We start from the raw sequence: 21,962 nt of genomic DNA on the forward strand, positions 1-21,962 counted from the left end.
TGTCAGTCGATATCACAACACATCGATTCGTGCCTCTGTCATGGCAAATCATTTCACTCACTTCATATACCTTACACTCCGATTTGAATCCAGTCTCAGTAGTGACACTGTTCTGACTCAACTACAAGGCAATAACTTTATCTTCAGCTTCACATAGAGCTTACATGACCTGGTGATCTATTTATCCCTTGCATCAATTCAGACAGCTTAACTCAATGGATAACTAACTGTATGGAAAGACAGACGATGAATCCTCTCGAATGTTCTGTTTAATGATGGGTATCCATAGGTAGAAAAACGTTGAAGTTGTAAGCCACATGTAAAGATGTTACAGCAATGAGGTATACTGTGCATAATGAATCAGAGAGAGGAAGGGGAGGAGAATATACAGAACTACGGTGAGAGAAAGAGTTCAGATAGACAGAGGGAACAAATCTTAAAGGCACAGAGCATTATAAATCACGTAGTGTAACACAACACTCCCCGTCTGAAATCTTTAGATTTCATAACTATAAACAATTATATATATATTCAATAAGTCCAATACTGTTAAATGTCCTGGAACCTGTAATGAAAAACATGCAACAAGCAAGTATAAACATAAGTCCAACAGGATAGAAGAACATGTAGTCCGACGTATGACGTCTTCAAAGAATTCCAAAGTTCAAGGTAGAACCTGTAGATAGCAGCAATGTACTCCCCGCCGTGCCAACAGCATGGCTAGTCCTTGTATAAGTCACTCACCTGGCAAAAGGAGTACTAACTCTGTAATTGGCCGAGTAAAGGTTCGCGTCGATCCTCCTTTGGTTACCTTGACTTCTACCTTCCAGACCTTGTTATCGTCACTAGGCATAACTTTAGTAATAAGACCCATGGGCCACTCATTATGACAAACTTCCTTGTCTTTTAGAAGGATGAGATCTCCAACCTTAAGATTAGGCTTAGATGTTTGCCATTTGTTACGACCTTGAAGATGATGAAGATACTCCTTCCTCCAGCGATGCCAAAACACATTGGCGAGATGCTGCACCTGCTTCCATTGACACCTGTAGATATCCTTGGGTTCAATCTCACTTGAAGATATTACAGCAGCCCCAATCTTTTGAGTAAGGAGCGAAGCTGGAGTAAGGATCACTGGAGCATCGGGATCTGAAGATACCGGCACTAAAGGTCATGTGTTCACTATAGCACACACTTCAGTGAGAAAGGTAGACAAAGTATCATGGGTGAGTGGTAAAGACTTGTGAGTCTGCAACATGGAATCGAGAATTCTTCGTGCTATTCCAATCATTCGTTCCCAAGACCCTCCCATATGTGAAGAATGTGGAGGATTAAACAACCAAGTACATCCATTATTGGCCAGGAAATTGTCCAATTGTAGCTCTTTACATGCTCCAACAAAGTTGGTACCACAGTCAGATCTCAGCTGCTTAACTGGTCCTCTGACAGAAAAGAATCTTCTTAGAGCGCAGATGAAGGAAGAAGAATCCATAGACTTGATTACTTCTATGTGTATTGCTCGGATGCTGAGACAGGTAAACAATACAGCCCACCTTTTGCTATTGGCAGCTCCACCACGAGTTCTCTGAGTGATGATGGACCATTGACCGAAAAAATCTACTCCAACATAGGTGAAGGGTGGATCTGTACTTAGGCGATCGGTTGGAAGACTTGACATTTGTTGCTGTTGATGTTTTCCTCTTAACTTGTGGCACTTGACGCACCTGAAAAGCAAGGAGGAGACGCACCTTTTCATACAAATAATCCATAAGCCAGCTGACCTGATGGCACCTTCTGTAAACTGACGTCCTTGATGATGTACCAGTTCATGGTGATGACGAACCAGAAGGGTAGTAACATGATGTTGACCTGGTATGATTATTGGATTCTGTTCTTTGCTGCATAAGTCGGATTTCGTTATACGCCCACCAACTCTCAGCAGCTGATTGCCATCACTGACAGGGTTTAGATTGAAGAGAGAACTGTTTTTAGACAATTCAGTTCCATTTCTGATTCTCTCGAATTCCTCCTGATAACCTCTTGTTGCACACAACGGATAATTACCTTTTCTGCGTGTCAAATATATGCTGCTGTAAAGTGTCCAGAACAGCTGTGCCAACCACGACACTCTGCCTCAGGGTTCTTCCTAAAGCTGCGAGCAATATGAATTAGGCAGATGACCAGGAGGAAAAACGCTCAAAGCGGTGTGACCGCAGCTTCTGTTTTGTAATTACAGAAATGTGGAGTGAGATGTTCACAGTTCTTATTTCCTTATCATCTTCAGGACTTACTAACCCATAGGTGTTGTGAGTAGGGGGTGAGCAGGAGTCCTCACACAAAAACCTTGGAGGTGACAGCCATAAGCTGTCCTGAAGAACATCAGATGACACGGCTCTGGTCCCACAGTCAGCTGGATTGAGTTCAGTGGGAACGTAATGCCATTGACTTGGTAGGGAGAATCTCTTAATACGTTCAACCCTGTTGCTGACGTACACATGAAACTGTTTTGTTTGGTTGTATATGTAACCAAGTACTTCCTTACTGTCTGTATAGAAGGTGAAAGAATCAATTCTAGTGTCCATTTCACTTTGTATGACTTTGGCAATTTCTACTGCTAACACGGCTGCACAAAGTTCAAGTCTTGGTATGGTATGTGCAGGCTTGGGAGTGAGTTTTGCCTTGCCTAGAACAAAACTACAGTGTGATTCCCCATTCATTTCAGAGGTCTTCAAATAGGCTACAGTAGCAATAGCTTCAACTGATGCATCGGAGAAAATATGAATTTCCCTCCGGTAAACAGTTGAAATAGAACCTGGAACATAGTAACGGGAAATCTGAAGTTTTTCTAGTGACTTCAAAGAATGTCTCCACCTTTCCCACTTGTGTTGATTCTCACTAGATAAGGGAGTATCCCAGTCTATGTTCTCAGTAGATAACTGTCTTAGCAGAATCTTACCTTGAATGGTAACTGGAGCAAGGAAACCGAGTGGGTCATAGATGCTATTCACCACCGACAGGACTCCTCTCTTAGGGAAGGGTTTGTCACAAGTTGACACTTGGAAGGTGAATGTGTCTTGTTTGATGTTCCACAACAAACCTAGACTTCGCTGTACAGGAGGCACATCTGTACCCAAATCAAGGTTTTTTAGACTGGTGGCATAGTCCTCAGAGTGAAAGGCATTCATAAGTTCCTGGCTGTTGGATATAATCTTGTGCAGTCTAAGGTTTGCTGTAGCCAGCATCTCCTTTGTTCTGGTGAGGAGATCAATCGCTTCTTTAGCGGTTGGAAAAGACTTGAGTGCATCGTCAACGTAGAAGTTTCTTTCAACAAACTGACGAGCATCAGATCCATATTCTTCTTCTCCAGTCTGAGCTGTTCTCCTTAGCCCATAAGTTGCCACTGCAGGAGAAGGACTGTTGCCGAAGACATGTACCTTAATTTGATAGTCTATAACTTCCTTGTGGATGTCATTGTCTTTGTGCCATAGAAACCTGAGGTAGTTTCTGTTGTCTTCTCTGAAATGAAGCAGTGAAACATCTGTTGAATGTCTGCCATTACTGCTACAGGTTCTTGTCTGAAGCGAATCAAGACTCCTATTAGACTGTTGTTCAAGTTAGGCCCTGTAAGGAGCATGTTGTTAAGAGAAACACCTTCATGCTGAGCACTGGAATCAAAGACAACTCTGATTTGGTCTGGTTTACGTGGGTGATACACGCCAAAGGATGGAAGGTACCAGCATTCTTCTCCCTCCTTTAGTGGGGGTGCAGGCTCTGCATGATCTCTGTCAAATATATTTTGCATAAAGTCCACAAAGTGTCTTTGCATCTCTGGTTTCCTGCTTAAGTTTCGTTTTAAGGAGGAGAATCTACTGATGGCCTGTTGCAAGTTGTTGGGCAGGCTCTCTCTTGGGAGACGAAAAGGTAGGGGTGCTACCCAGTTATTGGAGTCGTCTTGAAAGAACTCATTGTCCATTACCTTGATGAATTCTTTGTCTTCCATTGAAGGAGCCAGTATTTCATCTTCACTGGTTGTATTAAACACTGTAGAGCCGAAGTCATCATCATGGCAGGAGAAAGGGCTTGTGTTACCTGAGATACCATGTTGCCATCCGTGGCTGGCTATCTTCTCTTTCACCCAGTAGTGATGTGGGCATGGCTCAAAGTAAGTGTTTCGGCTATTTGGCAGAACATTTGTCTTGAATGACGAAATGTTGGTAGGTCTCTTCATTTTGCCTATACAGACGTTGCCTATGATGACCCACCCTAGATCCATGCGCTGAGCAAATGGGGCATCTGGGGGTCCACTGACTTGTCTGTGTACCTTGTAAACTCTTAGAATGTCTCTTCCTAACAGAAGAAGGATCTGAGCATCTTTGTCAAGCGGCGGTATCTCATTTGCTATTACCTTCAGGTGAGGGTGATAGAAAGCAGCAGCTGGAGTAGGGATTTCTTCCCTGTTAGCGGGTATCTGATTGCACTCGACAAGTGTAGGTAGGGGTAATTGCAAGTTACCTTTGAGAGAAGATACCATGAGTCCATGAGCCCTTCTTCCAGAAACCTCTGTAGTTCTACTACAGGTACCCAAGGTGTAAGGATGAGCTTCGCCTTTTATTTCAAATAGATTAAACAGTTCTGATTTTGCAAGCGATCTATTGCTCTGATCGTCTAGGATAGCATAGGCCTTTAGAGTCTTTTCTGGTTGGTCCTTGTGGTATATGTTCACCAAGCATATTTTAGCACAGGACTTATCACAGCAGTCTTCTCCACAAACTTCAGTGCAGGATGAAGAAATTATGGTAGAATTAGGCACTTGGTCTGTATTCTCCCCACCATGCGTTAATCTGGGAGGAGCGTTAGCAGGTTGTGCAGAGCTGGGCTCAAGCGGATGGAGGGCTTGTACATGCTCTTCGGAGCCACACTCTAAGCACTTGATGGACACATTACAGTTCTTTGCTAAATGTTCGGTAGAAGCACAGCACCTAAAACATACCCTAAATATCTTTAAAAGCTCCTTACGCTCTTCAAGAGGCTTTTTCCTAAAGCCGATACATTTTTTGAGGGGGTGTGGCTTCTTGTGAATGGGACACTCTCTGTTAGGGTTTTCAATCTTCCTACTCTGTCTGTCCATGGCAACAACTGTGGTAGGAGTGGGAAGGATGTCAGTCTTTTTCACGGATACTGGGCCTCTACGGCTTCTATAGTTGCCCTGAAGACTGGTACTCTTAGGAAATGGTGAGAAGAAACTGTACTCACCGTAGGAAAAACTTGGATCATTCTTGGTCTCTGCGATTTTCCTGATGAAGTTGCAGAAGAAAGAGAATGGAGGGAAGGAAACCTTGTTCTCTTTTTTGTATGATGATCCTAGTGCAGACGATTTCTCTTGTAAACCATACGGGAGCTTGGAGACGATTGGGTTTACCCCTCTTGCAGTGTCAAGGTAACTGAGTCCGGGTAGTTTTGGGTCTGCCTTGGCTAGCTGAAGCTCAAGGAGAAGGTCACTCAGTCTCTGGAACTCCTTGTTGTCCTTACCAGATATCTTTGGGAAAGTTTCCAGGCGCATGAACAAGGCATTTTCTATAGCTTCTGGACTGTCATAACTTTGCTCTAGTCGCTCCCATGCAGCTGTGAGGCCTGCTGTAGGATTGTCCATGAAAACTGATCTTAATGGCTTAACACGTGCAGCAGATAGAGGACCAAGCCATCTAATCAGCAGATCCAATTCTTGAGCCGCTGTAATGCCAAGATCGCTGATTGCAGTTCTGAAAGCACATTTCCAACTTCTGTAGTTCTCAGGTTGGTCATCGAAACTTGTAAGACCAGTCTTTGTGAGCTCTCTGCGAAGTATGTACCTCACAAACTCTGCTGTCTCAGTTGTCTCTGCCTTTATGTGAGATGTTGTTGGCTGAATGGTGCTGATTGCACTATCTTTGACATTATTGTTAAAGGACACTGGGAAATATGGTGCAGCAGATGCGTTCAGATGAATTGCTTGCTTGAAGTCAGTTGTTCCAATGGTACGTTGATTCAATGCTGTACCGATGACTGGAAATTGATGACTTGCTTGCACCTGATGCTCTGTGACATAAGAAGGAAGGTTAGGTAGGCAGGCAGGAAAAGCATTGGAGTGATTTTGCGAGCAGGAAGTTGCTGGAACCTCTTTAACTTGAAGCTGTGAAGGAGTTTCTATGTTGTCAGGAGCATTGGAGACAATGGAGTGTACACTGCAGTGGCTTAGGACATAGTCTTTAGTGCATTTGAGGGGATCTTCCATATCGGCTATGTTTAGGTTGATGCTGTCTTTCTCACTTGCACCTTTCGTCCACACTGATAGCTTGCTCTAGGTCCCTTAGCTTTGCCAAAGCTGCATCATGTTTACACTGTTCATTCAAGATTTCTATTGTTGCTCTTTGACGTGCTGTCTTTTCTGCGTATGCGACCTGCACCTTGCTGGCTTCCACTTCGGCACGGGCATTAATAAGTCGCTCACTGAGTGTTGAATATCTTGAACTATGACTTCTAGAAGACCTTTTAGAATGTCTGGTGGAAACAGATCTGTGAGATGCAGTGTCCTGTAGCAGCTCTATCTTTGCTTCTGCCTTTAATTTGGTTTGCTGGATAAAACTGTCTCTTTCCAGATTAAGAGCCTTGAAATTCTTTAATTCCTCGAATGAAAGTTCTATGTTCATATTTTGTAAGACATTAATGAACTTGTCACTGGTAAGCTGATAGAGCTCATAAGAGATAGAGAGTTGTTTAATGGCACCCTCTAGTGTCAGTAATTCACGTTCAACAGACACTGTATTTGATTCAGAAGTAATCTTTTCCCAAAATAGCTTCAAGCTATTAAACAATTCAGTTCTTAAGGCTTCATAATTCTCCATCACTTTCCAGGTGGGTTTGACTGAGCGTTTGGGTAAGTCAGTTGGCTCAATGTCTTGTGCTGGAGTGGCTGTGTATTCATATTGAGAGCTGTGGTGACTCATGACACAGGCAGACAATGTCTCAGTGATAAGCAGGCAGGATCTGTGTGCTGTAATATGACACCCTGCAGCCTGGTCTCAGGTTATGAAGATTCCATGTGCTGCTGACTCATTCTTTCTTGCAATGAGGGCAGTAAATCTTGTCTGTAACAGTACTGTATGCAGAAATCTTGCAATTAGGCTGTGGAACTCCGTTTTTCTACTGTTCTGACTCAACTACAAGGCAATAACTTTATCTTCAGCTTCACATGGAGCTTACATGACCTGGTGATCTATTTATCCCTTGCATCAATTCAGACAGCTTAACTCAATGGATAACTCACTGTATGGAAAGACAGACGATGAATCCTCTCGAATGTTCCGTTTAATGATGGGTATCCATAGGTAGAAAAACGTTGAAGTTGTAAGCCACATGTAAAGATGTTACAGCAATGAGGTATATTGTGCATAATGAATCAGAGAGAGGAAGGGGAGGAGAATATACAGAACTACGGTGAGAGAAAGAGTTTAGATAGACAGAGGGAACAAATCTTAAAGACACAGAGCATTATAAATCACACAGTGTAACACAACAGACACACTGATTCATGTCAGCTTTAGTAATTCCATCTCATTTCATTTCCATGCGCCACAGTCTGGTTCGCTATCAGCCGCAATTTCGGCACACGGATTCGTGCCTCTGTCATGGCAATCATTTTGGTCATTACCTTTCATATACCCCACACTCCGATCCAAATCCAGTCACTTTAGCAGCACTCTGATTCGTGACAGCTTCATTGGGTCAATATCATTTCGTCTCCATTTTATCCCATATTCCACAGTTTGGTTCATTTTCAGTCACAGTTATGACAACCCGATTTGTGTCACCATCACTTCAATCATTCAGTGGCCTTGAAAAGGATTAAAAATGTTTGGGACTTTATATGAGGTAAGAAATGATAGTTCATAACCTCCATCCCTAAATTGCAAGACTAGCTAAAAAAAAGAGAAAATAATATGGATAGCAAGTATGCCTGACAAGTAGCTTATAATAGTATAACCGCTATATATCAAGGTAAACAAAGCATAATTTGTGTATAAAACAAATTGATTTATTCGATACATGTAATATATATAAGCATCATAGCATAATAAGTAGTAATACATGATAATAACAGGCTCCTTTGATCCATACGAGTAAAAAGTAAAGCCATACATCATATTATCAGTATAATACAATATGAGTTTGTAAGATGTTCATGCGGTGTAAAACCGTAATTAGCATCCAATTACTCGATGCGTTTCGTAGAATAGCTCCACTATATAGAGTCCCACCTCTTTTTTGCGTATGGTCTTGCTATGGTTGTCTGGCAGTGATGTGGGTGGTTGGTCTATCCACAGTCTTGGGAGCTGCGATGCACACCAGATGCTTTCCCCTTCCCCCTGCACCTTTCTTGTACGTGGGGGTTCGTTCCGCTGTTACGCTGTGCGTCAACGCCATGCCTCCAGCGTCCTTTGCATGACGTCAGCTCCGCTGATGTCAATGCACCGGCGCTGAGTACTCCCATTGGCGTCATCCATGAGGAGTATTAGCGCCAAGTGCCAGGCGGATGTTCCTGCTCGGGTGCTGGTGTCTTATGCGCGACATTGGTGGTCACCCATTGGCTGTCTTTGAGTATTTATACTCCCCTCAGTGTGTTCAATCACTCCTTGTGGCTGGTTGTGTAGACACTATACAATTTTTCACTCTTTGTTATATTGCAGCCATTTGCTAAAATCATTTAAGTTCATTTTTTCCCTCATTAATGCACACACAACCCCCCATATTGACAGAAAAACACAGAATTGTTGACATTTTTGCAGAGTTTTAAAAAAAGAAAAACTGAAATATCACATGGTCCTAAGTATTCAGACCCTTTGCTGTGACACTCATATATTTAACTCAGGTGCTGTCCATTTCTTCTGATCATCCTTCAGATGGTTCTACACCTTCATTTGAGTCCAGCTGTGTTTAATTATACTGATTGGACTTGATTAGGAAAGCTACACACTTGTCTATATATGACCTTACAGCTCACAGTGCATGTCAGAGCAAATGAGAATTATGAGGTCAAAGGAACTGCCTGGAGAGCTCAGAGACAGAATGTGGCAAGGCACATATCTGGCCAAGGTTACAAAAAATTTCTGCTGCACTTAAGGTTCCTAAGAGCACAGTAGCCGCCATAATTCTTAAATGGAAGACGTTTGGGACAACCAGAACACTTCCTAGAGCTGGCCGTCCGGCCAAACTGAGCTATCGGGGGAGAAGAGCTTTGGCGAGAGAGGTAAAGAAAAACCCAAAGATCACTGTGGCTGAGCTCCAGAGATGCAGTCGGGAGATGGGAGAAAGTTGTAGAAAGTCAACCATCACTGCAGCCCTCCACCAGTTGGGGCTTTATGGCAGAGTGGCCCGACGGAAGCCTTTCCTCAGTGCAAGCCTGCATGGAGTTTGCTAAAAAACACCTGAAGGACTCCAAGATGGTGAGAAATAAGATTCTCTGGTCTGATGAGACCAAGATAGAACTTTTTGGCCTTAATTCTAAGCAGCATGTGTGGAGAAAACAGGCACTGTTCATCACCTGTCCAATACAGTCCCAACAGTGAAGCATGGTGGTGGCAGCATCATGCTGTGGGGGTGTTTTTCAGCTACAGGGACAGGACGACTGGTTGCAATTGAGGGAAAGATGAATGCGGCCAAGTACAGGGATATCCTGGACGAAAACCTTATCCAGAGTGCTCAGGAACTCAGACTGGGCCGAAGGTTTACCTCCCAACAAGGCAATGACCGTAAGCACACAGCTAAAATAACGAAGGAGTGGCTTCACAACAACTCCGTGACTGTTCTTGAATGGCCCAGCCAGAGCCCTGACTTAAACCCAATTGAGCATCTCTGGAAAGACCTAAAAATGGCTGTCCACCAACGTTTACCATCCAACCTGACAGAACTGGAGGGGATCTGCAAGGAGGAATGGCAGAGGATCCCCAAATCCAATGTATACAAAAGATACGCTGCACTAAGGTGAAAATATCAATCTGGAGATTATTAATGCATATGAGGTATACTGAAAATACTGCATAAGCAGCTTATCCAACCACAGCAAGGCACAAAGGATATATATAAAAAAACAAGTGATTTTAAAGTGCAATGTGTAAATAATATACTAAATGTATACCATTAGAATGAGAGTAGCGATTACTGAACTACTACCTGTATATATAATGGATGAAAAAATCATTTATATAGTCTGAAATTTACCGTGTAAAAAATATATATAAATATATCACAGTGATAAGTGCAAAATTCAAAAAAGTGCCAAGTGCCACACAATGAGTGTGAATATCAAATCCAAGATGTGGTACGTGATTAATAAAGTCCAATTTATGAAAGAAATGCACATAAAGTCCATAAAAGTTCATAAAAAATCCAACGTGCGTGCATTAATCTTAGTGCTTAGTGCTCAGAATTCCATGCTCAAGTGCCATCCAGTGACCCCACCTCAGAGCGTGTGACTCAGCTGTGAGACTGAGTCTAAACACGCTTATGAGCCATACCACGGCTCAGTGATGGAATGCAGATACACAGTTTTCAGCAGCAACTCCACAGTTAGGAATAAAGGAAAAGAAAAACTGGATAGTGTGATATCGTTTATAAATATTTATTAGGATAAAAGCTCCCTACATTAGGGTACTCACATTTGCAAGGTGCGTGAGTGCACCAATCTGATAACAGTCTCCAAAGTTTGCCTCAAAGTTTGCCTGTCAGGATGGATGAGCTGTGCATCACATCTCAGTGGAGTGAAAGGCTCTGTGCTCCGTCCTGGCCCCAAATTCAGGTGTGAAAAACTTGTTGTATCTTTCCCAAAAAGACTCATGGCTGTATTAGATCAAAAGGGTGCTTCTACTAAATACTGAGCAAAGGGTCTGAATACTTAGGACCATGTGATATTTCAGTTTTTCATTTTTAATAAATCTGCAAAAATTTCAACAATTCTGTGTTTTTGTGTCAATATGGGGTGCTGTGTGTACATTAATGAGGAAAAAAATGATTTTAGCAAATGGCTGCAATATCACATAGTTATATCACATAGTTATCACATAGTTAGTCAGGTTGAAAAAAGACACAAGTCCATCCAGTTCAACCTTAAAAACAATAAATAAATAAAATAAAAAATATCAATACAATCCGTACAATCCAATATACCCAATTTTATACCCTCAGTTGATCCAGAGAAGGGCAAAAAACCCCAGCAGAGCATGCTCCAATTTGTTGAAGCAGGGAAAAAAATTCCTTCCTGATCCCCCAAGAGGCAATCAGATTTTCCCTGGATCAACTTTACCTATAAATTTTAGTACCCAGTTATATTATGTACATTTAGGAAAGTATCCAGGCCTTTCTTAAAGCAATCTACTGAGCTGGCCAGAACCACCTCTGGTGGGAGTCTATTCCACATTTTCACAGCTCTTACTGTGAAGAAACCTTTGCGTATTTGGAGATGAAATCTCTTTTCCTCTAGACGTAAAGAGTGCCCCCATGTCCTCTGGGTTGACCGTAAAGAGAATAACTCAACACCAAGTTCACTATATGGACCCCTTATATATTTGAACATGTTGATCATATCCCCCCTTATTCTCCTCTTCTCAAGAGTGAATAAATTCAGTTCCACCAATCTTTCCTTATAGATGAGCTCCTCCATGCCTCTTATCAGTTTGGTTGCCCGTCTCTGCACTTTCTCCATTTCCCCGATATCCTTTTTGAGAACTGATGCCCAAAACTGGTGCCTAAAAGACCCCGATCCCTCCTTTGCACTTCACAGTATTCAGATCGCCGAAAATGGCGATTCTGAACACTGTATATTTTTTTAAAACCGGCGCCATTGGCAGCCGAGTAAACGGGAAGTGACGTCATGATGTCGCTTCCGCGTTTTTAATTAGAAGGCTGGAACGAAGCCATACGCGGCTTCGTTCCAGACTGTCAGCAGCTGCCGGATCATCGATCGGGCCTCCCGGTGGATCGTGAGGCCCGGTAAGAGCAGCGGGAGGCAGCGGGAGGGGGGACGACCCCTCCCGCTCCTCTGGTATAACAGCCGATTGGCTTTTAGCCGCATCGGTTGTTATACATGGATAGCCAATCGCCCGCTCTACAACATGGTACCGGGATGATGCCTGCAGCTGCGGGCATCATCCCGGTATAACCCCGGAAAGCCGAGTACGCACATTTGTGTACGCTCGGCGGAAAGGGGTTAATTCATTTAACTACATAGGTTTATGGTGATGTTATATCACCCCTCTTTCACGGGACACCATTTTTCCTGATTAATTGTTCCCTGATGGTCTGCCAGCATATGCCTTGGGATATACCACCTCAGCTCCTGAGACTGAGGAGTACCCTGGCAGTCCTTTGGCCCTCATCACCACTTACCCAGACTCCAACTTAATCCATAGCAGGGTGGGTTTCTTTCCACTACTTTCTTTTCTTTCTTTTTACCCCCTCTTCAATGCTGAGACCCAGTGATAGCTACCATTATTTATTACCCTCTCTAGATTTTTACAATGCATCTGCTCCTGATGAGTGGAGTTCTTCCACGAAACACGTCAAGCAGTTTGATGCTAATTACGTGTTTACACCGCATGAACATCTTACAAACTCATATTGTATTATGCTGATAACCTGATGTATGGCTTTACTTTTTACTCACATGGATCAAATGAGTCTGTTATTATCATGTATTACTATTTATTATGCTAAATCAATTTGCTTTATATACAAATTATGCTTTGTTTACCTTGATATATAGTGGTTATACTATTATAAGTTACTTGTCATACTTGCTATCCATGTTATCGCATGCTTCATATAAAGTCCCAATTTTCTCTTTTTTTGAGCTAGTCAGTCAGTGGTCTTATTTCGTATATTGTCTGTCATGTTCTCCTTAGGTAATGCAGTCACTTCGTGTTGGGTCATTTGTGTATTTTTAGTTTCTTTCATTCCGTCGCATACGCTCTACCGTTGTTCGATGTCAGTCGCCTCAGAGACTCAACGATTCACTTTTAATTCAGATCGCTGTGTGATTCGTCAAGTCACCCACGGACACCCCACAGTATGGCTCACCTTACTGTCCAGTTCGAATCCAATTGCAACACGGCACATCAGCCCGCATATCTTCAGACCAACTGTTCTCAAAGCCGTTTTCCTTCAAATTCCATTCATGGTTTCAATTAGTTTGCCATTGTTCGCCTCCCGACAAGGTTTCCCTTGGAGTCACCATAAATGCATCTCAAAGTCGCATGACCCGGCCACTCATTCACCTCTAAATGGCATGTGATTGAGCCACTCACCGTTGTCCGTCTGTCATTTCTCCTCTAGGTCAGTCGCGTTCAGGTAGTTCCATATTGCACCAGGTTGGACATTATTCCCCCAGGTAAAAAAAAAAAAAGTGCACATAGACAAGACACATAAAAAAACCTGGACTTTCGTGTTGCCCCCACTACAGGTTCCGGTCGACTGAGCTTTTGACCTCAAAAACCAGGACTTTGCAACTAGGGCATAAGTCAGCCAGAGCCATGTCACAGGCCAGCAGCGAAGACCTCACATCTGCCCCTCTGTCACCCTCTCTGGTTTCAGAGAGTGGCAGCGTGCAGTCCCTTAGGGGATGGTCCATCCCCAAGTTACCAGCGGAACTAAGGCGCAGGGGCGTTCCCTTCCCCGCTACAGCCAGGAAAGCCGAGCTCTTCAGGCTCCTCTTCCCACCGCCAGCGACAGACGGGCCCAGCACCCAGCAAGCATCTCTTCAGTCCATATCCTCAGCCATTTCTCAGCTTCACACCATGGTGTCATCATTGTCCACCGCAGTCACTGACATCCAAGCCAGAGTGACAGCCCGGCCGTGGCCATCCCTGACTCGGTCGAAGTCCCGGTCCAGACACTCTCTCCGGCAGGTATGACAGGGAAGAGTTCTACTATCTTCCCAGCCAGCATCAGGAAGGACATTTTGGACGGCAAGGAAGTCAACCTTGCTTACCTCCTCATTTTGGTTCACAATCTGCCAGAGAATAAATCATATGCCTGGGGAGACGTATCAGTGGTCCTCAAGTCCAAAGACCCCGCAAACTAACTATTACAGAGTTTGCTTTGACCTTTGGGATGATAAGGGATGTCCTGTGCTCAGCCAGCCCCAGCAGGAGGGAACTAAGGCGCAGGGGCGTGCCCTTCCCCGCTACAGCCAGGAAAGCCGAGCTCTTCAGGCTCCTCTTCCCACCGCCAGCGACAGACGGGCCCAGCACCCAGCAGGCGTCTCTTCAGTCCATATCCTCGGCCATTTCTCAGCTTCACACCATGGTGTCATCATTGTCCACCGCAGTCACTGACATCCAAGCCAGAGTGACAGCCCGGCCGTGGCCATCCCTGACTCGGTCAAAGTCCCGGTCCCGACACTCTCTCCGGCAGGTATGAGAGGGAAGAGTTCTACTATCTTCCCAGCCAGCATCAGGAAGGACATTTTGGATGGCAAGGAAGTCAACCTTGCTTACCTCCTCATTTTGGTTCACAATCTGCCAGAGAATAAATCATATGCCTGGGGAGACGTATCAGTGGTCCTCAAGGCCAAAGACCCCGCAAACTAACTATTACAGTTTGCTTTGACCTTTGGGATGATGAGGGATGTCCTGTGCTCAGCCAGCACCAGCAGGAGGGAAGAGCTGGACTTATATCTCCACATGGTGGTGAACCTGGGCTATAAATACAGGGGTTCTCATTTTATGATTACCACCGTTCATTCTCGGCCAAAGCGGCAGCCAGGTTCACGCAGTTCCAAGCGGGCATGGATTGGAGCCTCATTGACACAGAGTTGTTCTGCCGCCACTTTGCCGGCCTACGCTCACCACTCTGTGCTATCTGCCAGTCCTCCTCCCACACCGCTAACTGGTGCGCCAACATAGCAGTTAGACGCCCTCTCAGTCTCCCCTCCACCTCCGGTACAGGTCAGGGCTTGCTGGCCCCAGCTCAGTCGCCCCAGGTGGACAAGTTCGGACGCCCTATTCTGTCAATAGGGTGAGCATCCATCTGCAATAACTTTAATTTTGGATGGTGCAACTACAACCAATGCTGGATGCTCCCTATATATGCCATATGTCGTAGAGCACATCCTAAAACCCTATGCCAGATCATGCAGCAGAAAACGTCCTGACTAGGCCATGTAGACGCCCTATGGCTAGGGGTTTTACCTCATCTCACACCCCGCTCTTACACTGGCTGCCTTCCTTATCCAAGGATTTACAGCAGGATTCCATACCGGGCCTCATCATACTACCCCACACGACTCATGAGTGCAGGAATCTCTGCTCAGCGGCCATCGACGAACAGGCCATAGACCATCTGTTACAGACCAAACTTGACCGAGTCTTCATCATTGACCACTTCGCACAGCCTCCTTTCACCATCTGGAGAGTTAGCCCTATTGGGATTGTCAAGGGCAAGTTTTCAAATAAACTTTATTTGGTGTAAGACCTGTCTGCGCCTCATTCTTCGCACATCCCAAGTTTGAATTCCTTAATTACTTCAGAGCAATTCTCCCTGAAATATGCTTCAGTCGACATGGCGATTCAGGCCATTATCAAAATAGGCACAGGCCCCTGGCTCTCTAAAGCTGACATATCAGACGCATTTAAGCTTCTACCCATCCAACCTTCTCCCTGGTGCTGGCACGGCATTAAATGGAAAGAATCATATTACTTTGCCACTAAATTGACCTTCGGCTCTAAAAGCAGCCCAGGGCTCTTTGACATCTTCGTACAATCCCTCACTGTTGCAACAAGCCCAGTGCCAGATGGTCATTCATTATCTGGATGACTTCCTGCTAATCGAACAGCCTGGCGTGCTGTTCGATTAGATAGGTTAGATAGGTTAAGAGTGGTGTTTGTGAATCTCAATGTGCCGATAGCAGAACACAAAGTCAAAGGCCCAGCACACTCTATCACCTTACTTGGGGTTAACCTTGACACTCGCTCCATGCAGGCCAGCCTGCCCCCTGACAAACTGACCCCTACCAGGTTGGTTCTTCATGTCTTTACCCGTGCACAGGAGTGTACTAAGAAACAGCTTCAATCCCCCTTAGGAATGCTCAACTTCACAATAAGAATTATTCCCCAGGGATGATCTTTTATTTTGCGCCTCTTGGTCTTCCTCTCTCAGACACAGGACCCCGATCAAATCCTTAGTCTAGACACAGCAGCAGTAGCGGTTTTGTCTATATGGCATGAGTTCCTTACTAGTTGGAATGGCATACCCATGTTTATACCATTAGTATCACCTCTATCACCGCAGGTAGTAAGGGATGCCGCAGCCTCCTCAGACTTCACTGCAATTTTTGGCCATCATTGGTTTGCAGGGCCATGGCCTCCAGAGATACTCCTAATCCCTGGTTTAGATGTCACCTGGCTCGCTTCCAAGATCATTTTCATTCTCCACCTCGCAGTATCCAACATCCAGCGATCTGGCCCTGGGGTCGACATCCACCTATTCAAGACAAACAACATCTGGTGCCCAGTAGTGATACTCGACCACCTACTGTCGCTCCTACCCAGCCAGTCGAACTCTAGTCCCCTACTACCTTTCCCGACCAACCCCTTGAGTGGCTGCCAGTTCATCAAGCACGTCAGGTATCCTCCTGTGCAACTTTGGCCTTGACCTCAGTCCGTACTTTGGGCACTCTTTCCGAATTGGAGCAGCCTTGGCCGCATATCAGCATGGGGTTTCAGACCATATCATCAGGAGATTAGCCAGTTGAAAATCCGCCTGCTTTGCCCGGTACATCCCGAATCCTCAGGTAGAAATGTCACAAGCATTTACCAAACTTGCTCATTAAATAACACTAAACCAATAAAGAGCTTTCACGCCTACCTGAATCTTGCCCCCTTTTTTGGTATAACAACCAGCAGACCAGGGCACACTTCAGGTCCATTTCATGTTGTAAGTCTTGTGGCGTGTTTATGTGGTAAACATCCATCCCGGTTGAAGGGCTTCGACCATAAATAATAGCTGGAGAAAAACCTTTTTCGATACAGCTACAATCTAAATATTAAGGGCAAGAATTTCCACTAATCCAAACCAGAGTAGTATCTTTGCCTTTCTCAATACAACTACTATGCAGGCATTGCAAAATTTTCATTTGCCTATTATTAAACATGTTTGGTCTAATCCTGTTTTCTGCTTACAGTCCTGCTAGAATTATACATGTTTCCACAATTTGTTTCCAGAGAGTGGGAAAACCATCATGGATTTTTTATTTAAAGAGTTCCTTTAAAGTGGGAATAAACTCCCATGTATGATGTTTACCTATAGGTAAACCTATAATAAGGCTTACCTATAGGTACAGTAAATATCTCCTAAATGTGCACTGTTTAGGAGATATTTTCTTTAGATTCAGCCGGTGACATCACCGGCGCATTTGCGCTATGAAGGAACAGCATTTCTGTGCCATTCCTTCAGAGCCGTGCCTTAAACAGCAAACTTTTTCCGGCTTGGCCATTCATATCCCCAAAGCCCGTGAACCCAGAAAGAAGACCGGGTGAAGATGGAAGCACCTTCTGCAATGACAGTGAGCCGCTGGAGTGCTTTGCTTTCAGGTAAGTCTGTCACTATGTGCTGGTATGCTATGCATACCAGCACATTATGACTTAAAAACTGCCCTGTGCCTATATATTTTTTTTTTTTTTTTAATGTGGTTTACTACCGCTTTAACCAGACCATTCATTGTAACAAAAATCTTTTCATTAAATTATACAGTATGTGCAAACAAAATGTAAAGAACTTGTATGTAATTTACCTGTAAAAGCCTTCCTTGTGTAGACATCTCTGAGAATGCTGCTGAGCACTGCCATCTTGGATGTCAGCAGCCCTAGCAGACTGAGAGCGGTCTCTCAAGTTAAAGGGGTTGTAAACTCTTGTGCTTTTTCACCTTAATGCATCCTATGCATTAAGGTGAAAAAACATCTGACACTGACCGGCCCCCTAGCCCCCCCCATTTTACTCACCTGACCCTGTTTGTTCCCTCTGCGGAGACGCGCTCTTCCTCTCTGCCTGTTGTCTCGATTCTTGATTGGATAGATTGATAGCAGAGCAGCCATTGGCTCCCGCTGCTGTCAATCAAATCCAATGACACGGGCGCCGGGGGGCAGGGCCGAGTCCTGAATTCTGTGTGAATGTGCACAGATGCAGGACTCGGGAGCGTGCCCGCACAGGTGTCTACCTTAGGAGAGCCTTCTCCTACGTGGACACTCAATGCGGGGAGGAGTTACCAGCGCCGCCGGGGGACCCCAGAAGTAGAGGATTGGGGCCAAAACGAACTGCACAGTGGAGGTAAGTATGACACGCTTGTTATTTTTAAAATAACAACCCCTTTAAGCTCTATAAACCTCTTTGCTCCCCCTTGCCCCAAACAGCTACATTAAAGGCTATGTAGGGGAGGGAAGGAACACTGTTGCTGGGCCAGCACAGAGAGTAATTAGGGTTTCCCAGAAGAGATGAGGCATATGGTATGTATATGTCTTTAATATTGATTTGACCACGAGCAAATATTTTCTTGGGCCCCCTCCTTCCAAGCAATTTCGTTTTCCACATGCTCTGAGACATACTATAAATAGCAAATAGACTCAAAATCAGTTTACTGAATCAGATCAGGCAGCGATTGCTTGCCAGAGGTTACAGTGTATCATTACCTCTCACTGACTGGCTGCTAGAGGTTACAGCACACATTATGACTCACTTATTATTTGCTAGAGGTTACAGCACATGACTGCTTGTTGATTGGTTGCTAGCGATTACTGTATATCAATACTGCTCACTGATTGTTTGCTAGAGATTCCTGGACATCCTTATCACTCACTAATTGGTTGCTAGAGGTTACTGCACATTATTACTGATCACTGATTGGTTGCTAGAGGTTACTGCATATGCTTACCGCTCAATGATTGGTTGCAAGAGGTTAGTGCACATCATTAATGATCACCGATTGGCTGCTAAAGGTTAAAGCACATCATCTACTCACTGCCTGCACACCATGGATTGGGGAGGTGAGGGGACCTTGAGTAGATGACACCATTATGCAGCAACATAATTATGCAATGTGTGAGTAGAGAAATGAATATACTAGTTTCTGTCATAGCAAGGTGTGCTATTTCCAGTCAAAGGGTGAGGCCTGCAGATTATGCTACAGGAGTGCTAAATTACTTCCTGGAGGAGAGGGATGATAAAATAAAAAAATAAAAGGAAAATAATGCGCATTGCAAATATGCCAGACTGAGACAGAAACTGCGCTTTGAGTTTCCCAGAGTGCATTTTTACAGAGTCTCTTGTGCATAGTTAAGAACTTTGACTACAAACACCTTTTTTACTTATATTGGTGAAAAGCTGTTTTGAATTGGCACATGATATTGGCATCTTGCACAAGTGCCATTCGATTCCATTTTTAAGTTTAAAGGGCTAGGTTTGTACAGGCTAAGATATGAAGCTCTCGGTATTAGGGAATAGTGGCCATATATAGGGAAGGGAAAGTCAATGGGAAAAGTAGAATTAGAGGGGGGAAAGAGGTGTATATATCTGGTCCTGTAGACCTCCTCATCACTATAGAGGTGAAGTTGGTGTGGGAGGTGGAATACATATGCTGTCTTAAGAAAGTTACCTCTTTTGAATTTCCCCATTAGAAAGTTATGGCACAGATCCCAACTTAAACTAAACTAGATGGGGCCAGCATATCCTGATAGGATGTTTAGTAGAAAAAAAAAACATCCATGAAAGCTAAGTATCCATAAATTTTTCCTCCGGGTGATAGAGAGAGATCTATTTTTCTAATTTGGGTAACTTTGGCAAGATGGTGACCTAAATCCACTGAGGTGAGTTGGTGCACAAGCTTTTGAACTTCCAGAATAGGAGAATTTTCAGATGACTCCAAAAGATATTTAAAAGAGAGCTTGGGTGAGAATAGCATCTCCAGCCAAGATTAGACAACTGTGGATCTATCCTGTGGAGAAACACTGGTGCGCTTACATGTATCACATTCTCGCATTGACTTGGTTGTTACGATTGGACAGTACTTGTTTGAGAAAATTGATAATGAACATTGTTTATTGCAATTTGCAGGTAATCCTGCTGATTACTGGCGGATCCACTATACTTCATTAGCTGCGACAAATACGTTCAGATTTGTATTTAAAGGATTTAAAGGAAGTGGAAATTCCAGTGGTGGTTTCTCTATTGATGACATCAACTTATCTGAAACAGAATGCCCACAAAATACTTGGCATATCAGAAACTTCTCACAACTAAATAATGCATATATGTACAGTCCACCCTTCTACTCTAAAGATGGCTATGCCTTTCAGATTGGATTATATGGCTACGCTTCTAAAGACTCTCCTTTCAACCTTGCAACATTTCTGTTTCTGATATCAGGAGCCAATGATAAAACTCTTCAATGGCCCTGCCTTTGGAGACAAGTGACAGTAGAGTTCCTAGACCAGAACGCAGATGCTAAGCAGCGAGTGACAAGTATGAAGAGCATTACAACTGATCGAACCATATGTAAGTTTATGACTCAGAAAGAAGTAGGGCAGGGTAATAACCAAGCAAAATAGGTTTATTTTCATACATCAGGGGACACAGAGCCATAGTAATTACTATGTGGGTTATAGGCCACCTTCAGGTGATGGACACTGGCACGCCCTAAATTAAAAAGTGCACTCCCTATATAACCCCTCCCACTACTGGGAGTATTCAGTTTTTTCGCCAGTGTCTAAGGTGTTGGTCACGAGTAAAGATGTGCTGTGCTGAGCTCCGCTGGAACAATCCTTGCTGGGGCTAGCCATGCTGACGGATCAATTCAAAGTGTCTTTTAGACCAGGTTGAATGGTACCCGGGCCTCGTATCCGAAGAAACAAGTTTTTTTGCTTGCAAATGCTTCTCTTTCTAGAGAGCTGGACACTGGGATCCAGTACTTTTGGTAGTAAGGCCAATAAAGTTTTACTGGCAGGGTGCTGTTGCAGGTCCAGGATTATGGGATACCTCAAGGTTCCCCTGTTCCTGAAAGTTTTACGAAGCCCACCGTGAAGGGTGAAGATTGGGTCTGATGGTTTTACCATAGATAACCCTGCGACGGGGAAAAGGTAAGTGGAGATTTTTTAATGAAATTTTTTCATGTAAAGTCTCCTTTAACTGAATAATGTTGTCATGCCTATGTGTTACCACTGGGGGCTGTGTTGAGCACTCACCACCTCATGCTTGAAACAGTCGCTGTGTCAGGAGCCGAACACTTCCTCCTTCTCCTCTGGCCAAAACAGCAGATCCTCCGGTAAGAAAGGGGTGAATTGTCTCCCCGTTAGTAGTCCCTATGCTGGGATTTTTAAAAGAAAAAAAAAAAAAACCGCTGCGGCCGCCTGGCGGCTTTTTTACCCCCCCTCGCCGGTCTGGCTTTAGGTCCGAGGGTACCTGTAGTCCGCCGCTTGCGCTGGAAATCCCGCCCTTTTTTGAAAAGAGGGCAGAGCCATAGGAAACGTGGGGGGGGTCTAACAGCATTGGCGTTCTCAGACGCCAGGAACACGTGGAGGAAGTGTTTAAAAGCACACTGTGTGCTGCTGCTGGCTGTGGAGGGACACAAGAGCAAAGAGGTGGCATTGTTTCAGGTTTGGTGACACAGGCATTTCCCTTCACACATTATTATTGCTTTAGGCTGGGCATTAATAGCAGCATTACATGGCTGGACTATAACCTAGCAGTGTATGCATTCTTTTTGGTGTCGCCTCTGTTTTTTGTACATTAAGGCTATGAGTGGAAGAGGAACCAGGAAATCCACAAAGGGTTCTAAGGGTCCGAGTGTTTTACTACAACCTAAATCCATGTCCAAAAGAATGTCTTCCTCCTCTGAGAGTGATGTGGTCGGTCAGAATGAGCCGTCAGGGGGGACTGGTGTTGCAGCA

General features: G+C 44.3%; 1 protein-coding gene across 1 annotated transcript in view; it reads left to right on the forward strand.

Moving 5' to 3' along the window:
• Positions 1-21,962, forward strand: part of LOC141146060 (meprin A subunit beta-like) — a 183,547-nt gene that overhangs the window by 120,681 nt on the left and 40,904 nt on the right. Inside the window, exon 8 of the mRNA XM_073632822.1 lies at positions 20,131-20,571. Coding sequence (XP_073488923.1) covers positions 20,131-20,571 — 441 coding nt within the window. The remainder of the gene's footprint in view (positions 1-20,130; positions 20,572-21,962) is intronic.

The sequence above is a fragment of the Aquarana catesbeiana genome, linkage group LG05, assembly GCF_042186555.1.
Source record: "Aquarana catesbeiana isolate 2022-GZ linkage group LG05, ASM4218655v1, whole genome shotgun sequence".
In the NCBI taxonomy this organism is placed as follows: Eukaryota; Metazoa; Chordata; class Amphibia; order Anura; family Ranidae; genus Aquarana; species Aquarana catesbeiana.